At 39.5% G+C, this 15,119-nt stretch overlaps 1 protein-coding gene across 1 annotated transcript; it reads left to right on the top strand.

Moving 5' to 3' along the window:
• Positions 1–2,832: 2,832 nt before the first annotated feature.
• On the top strand, positions 2,833–4,987 carry LOC107598555 (alpha-lactalbumin-like). The gene is made up of 5 exons (XM_016289928.1): positions 2,833–3,005; positions 3,369–3,632; positions 4,203–4,263; positions 4,509–4,556; positions 4,769–4,987. Exons 1-5 carry the CDS (start codon positions 2,867–2,869, stop codon positions 4,842–4,844), a joined length of 588 nt encoding a protein of 195 aa, XP_016145414.1. The 5' UTR covers positions 2,833–2,866; the 3' UTR covers positions 4,845–4,987.
• The last annotated feature ends 10,132 nt before the right edge of the window (positions 4,988–15,119 follow it).

Below are 15,119 nucleotides of genomic sequence, written 5' to 3'. Positions count from 1 at the left end.
CAAGTTCCACGCTGTCCTCGACCATAATTCCCACTGCAGCCTCCACCTCAAGCCCCACCTCCACCAGAAGACCCCACAAGCCCCACAACAGGCCCTCCCACAAACCTCCCCACAAGCCCCACCCTGTCTTCCACAATTAAGCTCCACCAAAGGCTCCAGAACAATCTCAACTTCAAGACTCATCTCAGTTTCCAACCACCTCACCTGCTGGAGAATAGAATAAACCAATAGTAATTCCTGAATGGTGAAAGGGCTCATATCTTACACTGTATTTTATTGATTTATTTATTGCCCTGACATCCACTTATAATGTAAGTAAGCTTGTGGATTTCAGTTTTGGGTTCTTCTGTGACATAATCATATGGTAGCCTATGTTGGAATCTTCTGATTGTATAGTAGGTTGTTTCATGTTTCATTTCATTTCAATAAATGCAGAACAAAATTAAAGACATTTGCCATTCTATAAAACTAAAATATGTAACTTAACTATTTTTTCATTCAGCGCATTTGCACATATTTGTACTTAACATTTATGTATGAAAATGATTGATAATTTTAAACTAAAACCTTTACAATAAAACATGGGTGTAAAATACGCGGGGGGAAAGTGTGTTCACATAGAGGTTTTCAAGGGCCAGTGTGAATAAATCTAGATTTACAATCAAAGAGACAGGATAGTAACTAGAAACTATTCTGCCGCCTTCTGTGATAAAAATGGAAAAAAAATGTTATATAAACAAATCATAAAATTGTCATTAGGAAAATATAAGAAAAATATTATAAAATACAAATCACTGCTTATTGTCTAGCAGTGTATTTTATTTCTTAGACAATTAAAAATAAGAAATAAGAGAAAAATAAAACTTGTCAATTAAAACGAAAAAAGTATTAGTAGGCTACATTTTACATTTCTGTCCACCTCACTTTTGAAATGATGGCTATGCCCCCGCAATAAAATAAATCCATGTGTATGCAAGAACCACATACGCCTGATGACAAAGTACTCTGTTAAAGGAGTCACATTATTTTGTGTATTTGGTGTAATTAAATGTGTTTATGCGGTTTAAGGTTAAAAAAACACATTATTTTCCACATACTGTACATTATTGTTTCTCCTCTATGCCCCGCCTACAGTCCTCCATAAAATGTGCTGGACACATCCGAATATTTGGGTTGACGTGTTCTGGAACAGTGTTGTAAATACAACTTAACCACTGATTTCTAGTCGTGTCCATTTTTGGAAGGCCAAACAAAGTAGTTTCGCTTTCACAACGAAACACAGCGTCACACACGGTGGCCTACAGTGAGCAGAGGCTGGGGGCTAGAGTGAGCATAGGCGGCGGGCTTGAGAACAGCGCGGCCGGCGAATTCAACGAAGGAGGCTTGCGGCAACCACAAGTGACGACCCCGGGCTGGACTCCGCTTCGTACACGGTGAAAGCCGATCCGGTGAACCACAGCGCAAAGTTGATGTATTTCCTCAGCGACCAGCACGAATCAGCTCCAGGCATGACGAAGCAGATATCGTCCTCTTTTGGAAGACCAAACAAAGTAGTTTCGCTTTCACAATGAAACACACAGTGCCTTCACGACATGGCGGCGGCAACAACAATACTACAGCGAGAATAAAAGTTAAGCCTTCTTTCTTTGAGTGAACATTTGGGCGACGTTATGCAAATCTTCCCAAATAGTGAGGTAGATATGTGGGGGCGTGTTAGAACGAGACGTTTTAGGAGGACGTGGTTAACTCTTAACTTTTATAAAGAATATCTCTTTGGATTTGAGACTTTAGTCTTTGCAACTTTACAGATCTTCTTTATGCACCAAGAGCTTGTAACACTCCAAAGAGAAAGGAAAAATTGAAATCGCATCATATGACCCCTTTAAGCCACTTTGACATGCAATGCATCTTTCTGCGCATGTGCTCAGTCGGAAAGCCCACGCGTGCGAGAAAAGGAGGTTGCGTTAAAGTTGAACGGAAAGTTCGTTTTGAAATGAATTTGAAATGCATTTTACTAGCTGTGTGCACGTGCTCCCTTATTAAAATCTGCATACTTATTGATAATTTGGATTAATCAACATTTCAGAGCAAATTTATGTGCTAGCATTTTGCATGAGCATATAGGCCTAGATTCTTTATTCACTAATAATTTCATACAAAAAATATTACTGTGCAAACAGTGGTCATACATTTTTATTTATTTGCACATTATCCTGGTCTCTAATATGCACCTATATCATGGTAAGGTTTGACAAGTGTTTCTATAATATGTGTACTAGTTTTAATCCCAAACTTCCTGACCTATATGCATTGGCACGCTTTCCACCCTGCATGGTGACAAACAAACTAGTCATGATGATTCAGAACAAAGCAAATTCACATTTTGCTTGCATCATTGTATTACAACAAAATGCTTTCCCTCCCAAAATTTATTAGATTTTTATTGAACCTAAATTCAGAGGTCCACCCAGCATTGTCTCGTGTACCAGTCAGTCTTTCCAGGTCTTTCTTGCTGTCGTCTAGAGGCGTCACATAATCTATACATGACATCCGATCCTTGCTGACAAAGACGATTCTTCAGACGGGACTCTGAAAAGATGTACTTTACTTCATTGTGTTTTCCCTAGTTAATCTGTGCAACCCAGAAGCACTGAAACCAAGCCTAAACATTTCATACAGAACACAAAGTGCCTTAAATCCTCCTACACACTGACACACAACCTTTCAAACTCTTATTTCACATAATCCACTGACATATAGATGGCCTCTCTCAGGGGAACAGGTGGCTCTATATCTACACTCAACTTGCAATGATTCCCTGTAAGAGGAACACACAGAAATCGTGATAATTCATCCAGACGTGAAGATGTTGGCAGTTGTGGTTGTTTTATTTCTAGCGCTCGGCGTGAGTGACGGAGTGATTTTGAGTAAATGTGAGCTGAAGCAGCAGCTTGAAAGAGGCCTGACACTGCAAATCCCCAATTCTGCAGACGTGCTGGCAAAGAGTGAGTCTCTGTTTACATCCCGAGCTTTAGATACCGATCACTGCTTCTGTGTAGATTCATGTACTGTTCAAGTAGTTTGCAGGTGAACATATAGTCATTTTTTTCTCACACACTCGTAAACGTAAAGGTTCTTTTTTGGCACTGAGTGTTCCATGAAGAACATTTAATGTCCATGAAATCTTTCCATTCCATAAAAGGTTATTTATAGTGGAAGAAGGTTTTAAATTTTTTTTAAATATGTTCTTCATGGTAAGAAAATTAAATGGCTATTTTAAGAACTGTTCACTGAAAGGTTCGGTTTAAGTTGTATGGAATAGAATATTCTACAAAAATGACTGAAATGAACGAAAACTCTCTTTACAGTCGTGTGTCACGTCCAGCTGACCTCTGGCTTCAATACCAGCGCCATTAAGACGATCGCTGAGCCACAAGAGCCCCGTAGAGGTCCCGGTCCTCGCCGTGGTAGGTCTCCCGGAGGAAAAAGTGAAGGTGGCTCTTCCAGTAATGAAAGTGATGGGGACAACGATGAGGTCTGGACCCTGTACGGCTTGTTCCAGCTTAGCGACCATGTGGTGTGCAACTCTGCTCAAAGTCGTGCACTGAACCTCTGCAGACTGTCCTGCGACAGTGAGTATATTTAATATGAAAGAGATGATGCACTGGTCGATACGGCAAAATAACCCACGACAGGGTGATCAGAACCAGTTTGGGGTTCTTGTGAAAGAAATGAATACTTCTATTCTGCAAGGATGCATTATATTGATCACAAGTGACAGTAAATAAATGTATAATGTTACAAAAGATTTCTATGATAATAAATGCTGTTCTTTTGAACGTTTTGTTCATCGAAGAATCCTTTAAAAGAGTATGTTTTCTACAAAACTATTAAGCGGCACAGCTGTTTTTTCAAGATGTTTCTTGAGCAGCAAATCAGCATATTATACTGATTTCTGAAGGATCATGTGACACTGAAGACTGGAGTAGTGATGCTGAAAATTCAGCTTTGCATTACAGGAATAAATTACATTTTACAATATATTCACATAGAAAACAGTTATTTTAAATTGTAATATTATTTCAGAATATTTCTGTTTTACTGTATATCTGATCAAATATATGCGACCTTGGTGAGCAGAAGAGACTTTTTTATATGCATACATTTTCTCTAAAATTAAATGTGATTGTTCTCCTTTTCAGAGCTGATTGACGATAACACCAGTGATGACATAGCCTGTGTCCAGGCCCTTATAAATGCAGTGTGAGTAACTGAGTAGAACACACAAACTTCAGAAAATGATATTATCATATATTATCCAGTGCAGTATGATTTAATTAACTGTGCTATAACATTATACATCATTGTTTGTATATGTATTAATTCATTAATTTTGCAGACTGTAGTATTAATATTTATTCCATGATGTAGAAATTATATTAGTAGTGAATCCTCATAAAGCAGGTGAGTGCAAGTGTCCTGATATTGTGTTTATCTGACTATAACAGAACTTCACCGATTCCTGACCCCAAAACTGCTAGACACATCCATGAAATGTAAGTGAATGAAACAAGAACTAATTCAATACAGCAATTAATGGAAAACACGAATTCAATGTGTTTGCATGCAAGTACAGTATGTTAAAAAATTGGTATTGAGATCACTGCAATAGCTAATATCACTGGCTTGACTAAATCAGCTTTTCTAAAAAAAAAAAATTTTTTTAAATTTAAATAATATTTTCATGTTTCCTATTTTCCTTTGACAGGATCTCGCTGATCCACCAGCCAGAGTGTATGACCATGAAGGCCACTTCCTACTTTGCCGACTGTCAAACGCCCTAAAGTCCTGACCTCTATTAGCACCCTGCTTTACTTTTGCATTTATGTGCATTTATATTCGTAGCTTTCTTGCAAGACAACAAAATTCAAGCACAAGTAGCTTGTGTTTTGTACTTGTATGAGTCATTAAAGCCATTTGAAAAGCAGTGTTGTGCTCATGAATTTAATTAAGGCCTGTGTGTCTCTGCAGTCTGATGTTGAACGTTTCGCGTTGAATGTTTATGTCCATTTTATTGCCAAAGGCAATCCAAATCGGATGGAAAACAAAGACTAAATGTACTAGGCAGTATTCAGTACAGGCAAAATACTAAGTACATATAACATCCACTAGATGACGTGCTTGTTAACAAACGGATTGTGGCGCTGAGGTCATTATAGCACACGCTTGATTATTGTGTACTGAGATAAACAACAGGCTGTAAAGTAACTGAGAAATGTATAGTCAGAACAACTAAATAACAATTTTTTACATGTACATGCAGCAGCTGTTTTGTTTTTCTGGCACTACAAATATTACCTAAAATTACCTAAAAATCTCGAGCACGATTTTTTTTCAACAAACACTCAGATAAAGATACAAAAGCTGTCACTGGGGCAGTAACCTAAAGTGTACATATTTTGAAAGGGTACTGCCCCAGAGACAGCTTTTGTACCTTTTTTTCGGAGACTGAAAGCAAGAGGACCTTCTGGGTGTAGATTCCTGATTTTATTATTTATAATAGCAATAATAATATAGTTACATATGCTATTGTAATTTCTTTTCTTTTTTTCAATGTACCTTAATCTATAATCTGATCTACATTAAGTATTAAGGCAATATGCGAAGTGACTTTCGGCAATATTGCATGAAAAACTGCATGTGGGCAAAACATTCAGTGACACTTAGCAGTCTTTAATATGGTCTTTATTAGAAATGGTTTAGATGACTACATGATAATGCAAAACCTGCCAGGATTGTTTTTTATATTTAAATGCAAACAAGGACTGATGCAGTCTTACAGATATAAAAAGTGACATAATAGGCCTACTGTTGTTGTCTCTACACTCTAAAAAATGCTGGGTTGAATATAACCCAGCGCTGGGTTAAAAAGGGACAAACCCAGCTACTGAGTTGTTTTGACCCAGCGGTTGGGTTCAAAACAACCTAACCGCTGAGTCAAAACAACCCAATAGCTGGGTCAAAACAACCCAATAGCTGGGTCAAAACAGCCCAACCGCTGGGTCAAAACAACCCAACCGCTGGGTCAAAACAACCCAATAGCTGGGTCAAAACAGCCCAACCGCTGGGTCAAAACAACCCAACCGCTGGGTCAAAACAACCCAATAGCTGGGTCAAAACAGCCCAACCGCTGGGTCAAAACAACCCAACCGCTGGGTCAAAACAACCCAATAGCTGGGTCAAAACAGCCCAACCGCTGGGTCAAAACAACCCAACCGCTGGGTCAAAACAACCCAATAGCTGGGTCAAAACAGCCCAACCGCTGGGTCAAAACAACCCAACCGCTGGGTCAAAACAACCCAATAGCTGGGTCAAAACAGCCCAACCGCTGGGTCAAAACAACCCAACCGCTGGGTCAAAACAACCCAATAGCTGGGTCAAAACAGCCCAACCGCTGGGTCAAAACAACCCAACCGCTGGGTCAAAACAACCCAATAGCTGGGTCAAAACAGCCCAACCGCTGGGTCAAAACAACCCAACCGCTGGGTCAAAACAACCCAATAGCTGGGTCAAAACAACCCAACAGCTGGGTCAAAACAACCCAATAGCTGTGTTTGTCCCTTTTTAACCCAGCATTTTTTAGAGTGTAGTAAAAAATTGTGGTACAACACAAAGTGCAACTAACTAGGCAGTATTTCAAAGTAAAACACATGGTGATTACTTGGCCTACTGTAAATACAAGCACAAAGATTTACTCTCATGTCGATGTAGTACACAATACATTGTTGTAATGCAAAACTAATATGAATATCAAGATGTTTAATTCTATACAGCTTTATTATGTTACAGTATAAAAATCCCAGCAAAATTCAGTTCAGAATCAGATGATGAGATGGGGGCCGGGTCTAGTTGTCACACTTTTTACTCAAATGAGTATTTCTCACTCTAGGTTTATTTTAGAAAGTCAGGCACTCTGAAGTTTTTTCTCTGTTATTTTAGTTTTGTAGATTAGAATTCAACCAACAGACAACAAGACAACAAAAAACTGAGATAGCCCTTGTGTCATCTTCACTCCCTGCTGAAAAAAACAATAGACACCGTCACAAAATGTGTAACGGTTTTACTGGTTATAATGGGAATTGTATTGATTTTAATGGAAACTGTACTGGACCATGTGCATCTCTTCTGGTAATTGGTCACCTTCTATTGGTGGCTTGTTAAAACCAATAAATCCTAATGGAACATGTCCCAAAACACACTACAGGAAACCATTTTTAATGGTTAAAAGTTGATGGTTTGTAATGTCTGTAATGGTATTTTTAGTGGACACCATAAGAATTTTTAGTGATGGTTCTATTGTTTGTTTGTTTTCCAGCAGGGCTTTGTGACAACTAGCCCCAGTGTCTCTTTAGTACTTCTGTCTCAGACAAACTCCCCGCTGAACTTAAGCTCAGGACACAGTTTGGCTTCAAGGTCTTCGATCTTGATGGACTCGACGTCTTTCCCGCTGCTGAGGCTAGCGGCCCGCGTTATCTTCGTCAGCGTGTCCTCGTAGGGCGACGGGAGGTAAACCATGAGGAAAACCCCGTCAGACATGTCCGAGCTCGTGCTGTTCAGCCGCTCCGCTTTCCCGGTGAGCGACGACAGAATCTCGGCGTTGCGCTCCAGGTCCTGCAGGTCCAGCGCGATGATGCTGGCCAGTCCGAGCTTGTTCTGCCTGAACCTTCGGTAAAGAAGGACAAACGCAACACCGAACACAAGGAGCGTGACGAGCGGGAGGATGACGTACAGGATAAGCTCCCATTTCCCGTCGTTTTCGCTCGAAAGCTCATTCCAGTGGTAACCCTATAGGGATGTAAAGGACATCATGGGTTACTTGAGTTCAGGAGTTTGAACGTTTCTATTTATAGTATTGTGTTTATGGCATTAAAGTTAGTCTACAAAACCACCACTGGCTCTGCACCCCTTTCATTAGGCTACTTCAGACTTGTGCCCTCTAGAAGCTTGCGTTCGGCGCATTAGTGAACGACGCATTAAAGTGGCATCCCAAAGAGGCACAAAATCACTTTCACAGACTTTTACATTAAATGTTCCCTCCTGGTGGAATGACCTGCCCAACTCAATCCGAGCGATCTTCAAGAATCGGCTTAAAAACACATCTCTTCCATCTTTATTTGACCCTCTAACTCTAGCACTCTCTATTCTAATTCTATTCTTTAAAAAATGCACTCTATTCAACTGCTTGTTTTCCTTAAAAAAAAACTAACACTAGCTTCTCTATTCTTTTTGTATTCTATCTGTTTGTTTTCTTTTTATTTATTATATAAATAACAAAAAGCAAAAAAGGCCTCTAACACTAGCTAACACCGAACACAAGGAGCGTGACGAGTGGGAGGATGACGTACAGGATAAGCTCCCATTTCCCGTCGTTTTCGCTCGAAAGCTCATTCCAGTGGTAACCCTATAGGGATGTAAAGGACATCATGGGTTACTTGAGTTCAGGAGTTTGAACGTTTCTATTTATAGTATTGTGTTTATGGCATTAAAGTTAGTCTACAAAACCACCACTGGCTCTGCACCCCTTTCATTAGGCTACTTCAGACTTGTGCCCTCTAGAAGCTTGCGTTCGGCGCATTAGTGAACGACGCATTAAAGTGGCATCCCAAAGAGGCACAAAATCACTTTCACAGACTTTTACATTAAATGTTCCCTCCTGGTGGAATGACCTGCCCAACTCAATCCGAGCGATCTTCAAGAATCGGCTTAAAAACACATCTCTTCCATCTTTATTTGACCCTCTAACTCTAGCACTCTCTATTCTAATTCTATTCTTTAAAAAATGCACTCTATTCAACTGCTTGTTTTCCTTAAAAAAAAACTAACACTAGCTTCTCTATTCTTTTTGTATTCTATCTGTTTGTTTTCTTTTTATTTATTATATAAATAACAAAAAGCAAAAAAGGCCTCTAACACTAGCTTGCTCTATTCTTTTTCTATTCTATCTGTTTTCTTTTTATTTACTACATAATAAAAAAAAAACTTGCTAAATGTACTGTGTTAGGCTAACTGAGACTTGTTATAGCACTTGCTCTTTTGTTGATTTTGATTGCTTCCTGGTTTAAATGATCTGGTTTAAGCTGGTCTTCAAATGTTCAACACTAAAAAAAAAAAAGTAAGATAACATAACCTAAATAGTGGACCTTTCTTTTTTCTTAAATTCATACAAAATCGCCACCTCATGAAATAGTTCTGTTTTCTCATGAGATGGGATTTACTTGGTTTAATTGGACAACCAGCTGGTTTGACAGCCTGACTAACTGAAAAGTGCTTAAAACCCCATTTAAACCAGACGAGTTAAAGGTTCAAAGGCCATCGGCACAAGACCACGAGAACCAGACGAGTCCTCTGCTCAATCTGACTTGCGTTGCAGCCTGGAATAAAACCACAGCATGCTGGTTTTGTCTGGCCAGAGAAGAACTGGCCCCCCAACTGAGCCTGGTTTCTCCCAAGGTTTTTTTTCTGCCTTTCTGTCACCGATGGAGTTTTGGTTCCTTGCCACTGTTGCCTTTGACTTGCTTAGTTGGGGACACAATTTCTGGCAACATTGTTGACTTGACTGCACAGACACTATTGGAAGAGAACTGAACTGAGCTGGACAGCGCGTCCACCCTAACTGGACTGCATCCCAAAATCTAGTGCTTCTCCAATCGTTTTACAAACACTAATCACATAATGCTGCTTTTCAGATAGATTAGATATTTTGGTCCTTTAAACCCCTTCGTTTACGCCAAACCACACTGTGTCACCTCAAACGAACCCCTGTGGAGATCACAACTGGAACTTCAGATCATCACGGCATCAAAATTTAAGACAAAACAAATGTCAGATTGTAAGTGCAACTTTAATATAGTTTGATTCTCACACAAAGTGAATTGCACAATTTCCATTGCACAAAAGGTTCTTTATAGAGTTATAAGGTTCTTTGGATTATTTAAAAGTTCTTCAAACAAAGAAAACATTTTTTTTAAGAACTGTACACTGAAAAGTTCTCAGAATGGTTCTTCTATGACATCGCCACTTTGGAACCTTTATTTTTGGATCTTTAATCTCCAATCTTCTGCCCATTTGCATAACCTCATCTTGAATCACAGCTTTCATCTTGAATGGGATTGTTCACCAACCTGTAGTCGTTGTTCTGCGGTAGGCAGCGATGGGGACCCAGACACCCAGTCATCTCTTCCAGCAGGTCCAAACTTTATCCAGCTGCTGTCCAGCAATTGTCGCATGCTTCTGCTGACAGAAGAGCGCTGTTGGCTGATGAAGGATAAGAGAGTCAGACCAGCAGCTGTCTAAAGAGCGCAGTGGGATAACAGCTGCATCTTGTGTCTCTCTGAATGTGAGTTTGTGTGTGTTAAGTACTGTCTCACATGCTCGCACATGCAGATCAGTGGAAATCAGGCCAGCGGTCAGCCAATGGCATGAGGCGAAAAAAAGAGCCGAAAGGCAATCATTTGGGGATTTGTGATGCACACAGCTGGCCTATATTTAATAAACAGCGGAGAGGGATAGAGAAGAGTGAGCTGTCAATCAAATGAGTTGAAGTGCTGCTGCGGTTTGCAATGGTGGCAGAAATGGGCGGGGCTTTTCCTTTGCAATCAGAGTTGCACGTGTTTAGATGAACATCTAGGAATGCTTCAGTTCAGACATCTGTTGCCTTATGATACAGCCTACTTCATTGCTTTGGAGAAACTTAACCCTGTTTAGTCAGACATATGAAATACTAGTTTTTTGTTTGTTTTTAATAGGACCATTTATTGAGCCTTTAGACAAAAAATAGGCCTATATATAAAAAAGTTTTATGTTTTGCATCAGATTTGAAACATCAGGCTTTTATGACTCATATAATATGATACAGTGAGTATAATGAACTCACACTCGAGGAGTAAAAAGCACCTATATATAATTCAGATGCCCAAACTGAGCAAAAATATGCAATTTGGTGCAGTTGATGTTATTTATATAGCCAGAAATGAAGAAATTCTGATAGTTGATCATGTAAATCAATAAGATTTTTATAATAGTAACAGACTACTTATATAAATGCATATAAATATCAGTTGTCACAATAATGTCTTAGTAAGATGATATTTATTTGCTCAGTTTTATGATTAATAAAATAGATAACGCAATGCAATACAGTGATGATTGAGAAATGAACAAATAAACATTCCTCAAAAGGCTGATGATTATATTTGATACTTATTTTAACATTAAAAATTACATATGGATAATCAAGTAAACCTAAGTTGCTTTAGTTTAGTAAGTGTTCATCTAAATATTACTAATAATATAAAAACTATTCTTGCATTTACTTCATAAAAATCATTAAAGATTTCATGGCAAAAAGACACATGAACCACAAACTGAAGGTGGATACACTTACAATAATACTAATACTTTTACTTGCTAAAAACATAAACTATCAGTCAGATGACAGAAGGCATGATTGTGTGCAACAGGTTTTACAGCAAAACTTGTTAATCATGTTGATAATTTAGAGCCCTTAGAAATGTATATATTAGATACGCTATCATAGGCTTTAGGTTAAAAAGCAGAGGAAAATCAACAGAAACATGCAGATTTTAAAGTCTGCATTAGTCTGGTTGGTTGGAGATGTGAAATGATTGCCAGGGCATTTGAGCTGAGCTACAGTCAATCAGCGATAAAACTCTGCTCATGCCAAAGCGGCATCACGGCGATAGTCTCATTAGGACCAAAGCTCATTACTGATATACCGTGGATCACTGTCAGTACATTTGGTTTATTAATGTCTGAGGTCCAGCTCCTAAATAAGCACTCATTCTGATTTCTCAAAAATGTTCACGTGAACACCAGCATTTGTTTTTTTCAATTGGCTCTATAATGTCAAATTTTGACTTTGTACTGTGCACTGTCTCATTTAATCATGTAGCTAATGAGCAATATTGTAATGTTACAAAGCGAGTGTTACGGGGCTGACGAGACGTGAGACGTGCGGACCCATTCGCAAAGCTTTTATTGTGGAGAAGACAGAGACATGGTCATGAAGCAGGCAGGGTCAAACTGAGGCAGACAGGTATATGGCGGGCAAAACACAAGAATAATCCTAGGGCTAGCGTGGGTCGATGAACTGCAGACAGAATCAGAAGGGGCAAGACTAGGGGAGAAGTCCAGGAAACCAGGCGAAGATCAGAAACCGAGAACGAGGCTAAGGCTAAGGCTAAGGCTGGGAAACGACTGAGGGCTCTGTAGTGTAGCTATCACTAGGGGAGTGATAAACGCTGAAACAATACTCGGCAGAGGGAAGGGATCAGAGTGAGTGTTAAATAGTGAGGGAGTGATATGAAACAGCTGGGTGCAATCAGTGTGAACAGCTGTGTGCAATCCGTGCTGAGTGCAATCAGTGCAATGCATGATGGGAAATGTAGTCCGGGGTGATGTGCAACAGTGTGTAGTGCGAGAGTCAATGAAATTGGAAGTTCATGGACCGGATTCGTGACAGCGAGAATATGCCATTTTTGTTATCTTAAAGGGATAGTTCACCCAAAAATGCAAATTAGCCCATAAATTACTCACCCTCAAGTCATCCTAGGTGTTTATGACTTTCTTCTTTCAGACGAATCCAGTCTGAGTTATATTAAAAACTGTCTTTGATCTTTCAAGCAGTTTAATGCCACTCGGTGGGTGTTGCATGCATCAGTCCAAAAGCACTTAATTAAAAAGCGCCCATCCATTAAAAAAAGTATCTCACATGGCTCCGGGGGGTGAACAAAGTCCTCCTGTAGCGAATCGATGCGTTTTTGTAAGAAAAATATCCATATTTAAAACGTAATAATCACTTTAATGTAACTTGCACTCACTGTTGCACAAGGAAGCAGCTCCAGGCGGATGACGTATGAGGTCAGTGCTGCGCATGCACCGCTCAGTATTGACGCACGCGGAAGCGCAGGGTAGAGATCAAAACAAAACAACAGTCATTAATTAGGAGTACAAAACGAGGATTTGTAAAGAAGAATGTCAGAGGATTTCGATATAAGCCAAGAGGAGACTGGTTTTCCTTTGCTAAAGTAAGGAATCTTTGCTTCCTTTGCTCCTGTAAACAAACATTGGTTTTCACGAGACTAGTTTGGTACAACAGTGAGCGCAAGCTAGATTAAAGTGATTATTACGTTTTGAATATGGATATTTCTCTTACAAAAACGCATCGATTCGCTACAGAAGGCCTTTGTTCATCCCCCGGAGCCATGTGAGATACTTTTTTTTAATGGATGGGCGCATTTTAATTAACTTCTTTTGGACTGATGCACTGCAACACCCACTGAGTGGCATTAAACAGCTTGAAAGATCAAAGACAATGTTTAATACAACTCCGACTGGATTCATCTGAAAGAAGAAAGTCATATACACCTAGGATGACTTGAGGGTGAGTAATTTATGGGCTAATTTGCATTTTAGGGCGAACTAACCCTTTAAGAAGCTATTTTTACCTGATCTTGACCTTGACCTTAAGTTTAATTCAAACCATACGAAAGAAACTCTTGTGGATTTGCATTGACATGAAGGTGATCAAATTTGTTTACTTTTTGGCTGAAATTTTCCTTTAAAACAAAATATGCACTGATGTTTTATATGAATGCTAAATGACAAGTGGCTGTTTAGACAGATGAGTTTCAGAAGCAGAAAAATCCTAATATCTGGGTTTATAGGGGACGGCTGGGGTTGAGCATTTCAGGTTTAGCAGCCGCCATGTTTTTAATTAGAGATATGGAAATTTCTGTGTAATTCAGTCAAAATCTCTGACGCACACGTGAAGGTTTTCCAAAGAATTTCTCTGACCACTGGTAATGAGAGTTTGCAGGACGTCCTGTGGATAAAGCAATCATCCAAAAAGAGGTTTATTGAATAGACACTTTAATCACATGACCAGACAAAACAACCCCGCGGGCTGCTGACAGCACAACGTGAACCCCACATTCATTTTAAAACACAGTCTTCACAAGAACACACACTTCATGTGAAAAACTGAACCTAAAAAAAACTAACTAGAATCAAATAAATAATAAAAATTAAACGACTGAGGGCTCTGTAGTGTAGCTATCACTAGGGGAGTGATAAACGCTGAAACAATACTCGGCAGAGGGAAGGGATCAGAGTGAGTGTTAAATAGTGAGGGAGTGATATGAAACAGCTGGGTGCAATCAGTGTGAACAGCTGTGTGCAATCCGTGCTGAGTGCAATCAGTGCAATGCATGATGGGAAATGTAGTCCGGGGTGATGTGCAACAGTGTGTAGTGCGAGAGTCAATGAAATTGGAAGTTCATGGACCGGATTCGTGACAGCGAGAATATGCCATTTTTGTTATCTTAAAGGGATAGTTCACCCAAAAATGCAAATTAGCCCATAAATTACTCACCCTCAAGTCATCCTAGGTGTTTATGACTTTCTTCTTTCAGACGAATCCAGTCTGAGTTATATTAAAAACTGTCTTTGATCTTTCAAGCAGTTTAATGCCACTCGGTGGGTGTTGCATGCATCAGTCCAAAAGCACTTAATTAAAAAGCGCCCATCCATTAAAAAAAGTATCTCACATGGCTCCGGGGGGTGAACAAAGTCCTCCTGTAGCGAATCGATGCGTTTTTGTAAGAAAAATATCCATATTTAAAACGTAATAATCACTTTAATGTAACTTGCACTCACTGTTGCACAAGGAAGCAGCTCCAGGCGGATGACGTATGAGGTCAGTGCTGCGCATGCACCGCTCAGTATTGACGCACGCGGAAGCGCAGGGTAGAGATCAAAACAAAACAACAGTCATTAATTAGGAGTACAAAACGAGGATTTGTAAAGAAGAATGTCAGAGGATTTCGATATAAGCCAAGAGGAGACTGGTTTTCCTTTGCTAAAGTAAGGAATCTTTGCTTCCTTTGCTCCTGTAAACAAACATTGGTTTTCACGAGACTAGTTTGGTACAACAGTGAGCGCAAGCTAGATTAAAGTGATTATTACGTTTTGAATATGGATATTTCTCTTACAAAAACGCATCGATTCGCTACAGAAGGCCTTTGTTCATCCCCCGGAGC

This window comes from Sinocyclocheilus grahami, unplaced genomic scaffold (assembly GCF_001515645.1).
Source record: "Sinocyclocheilus grahami isolate Dianchi unplaced genomic scaffold, SAMN03320097.WGS_v1.1 scaffold252.1, whole genome shotgun sequence".
NCBI classification, from domain to species: Eukaryota; Metazoa; Chordata; class Actinopteri; order Cypriniformes; family Cyprinidae; genus Sinocyclocheilus; species Sinocyclocheilus grahami.
This window is presented reverse-complemented; position numbering and strand designations above follow the sequence as displayed.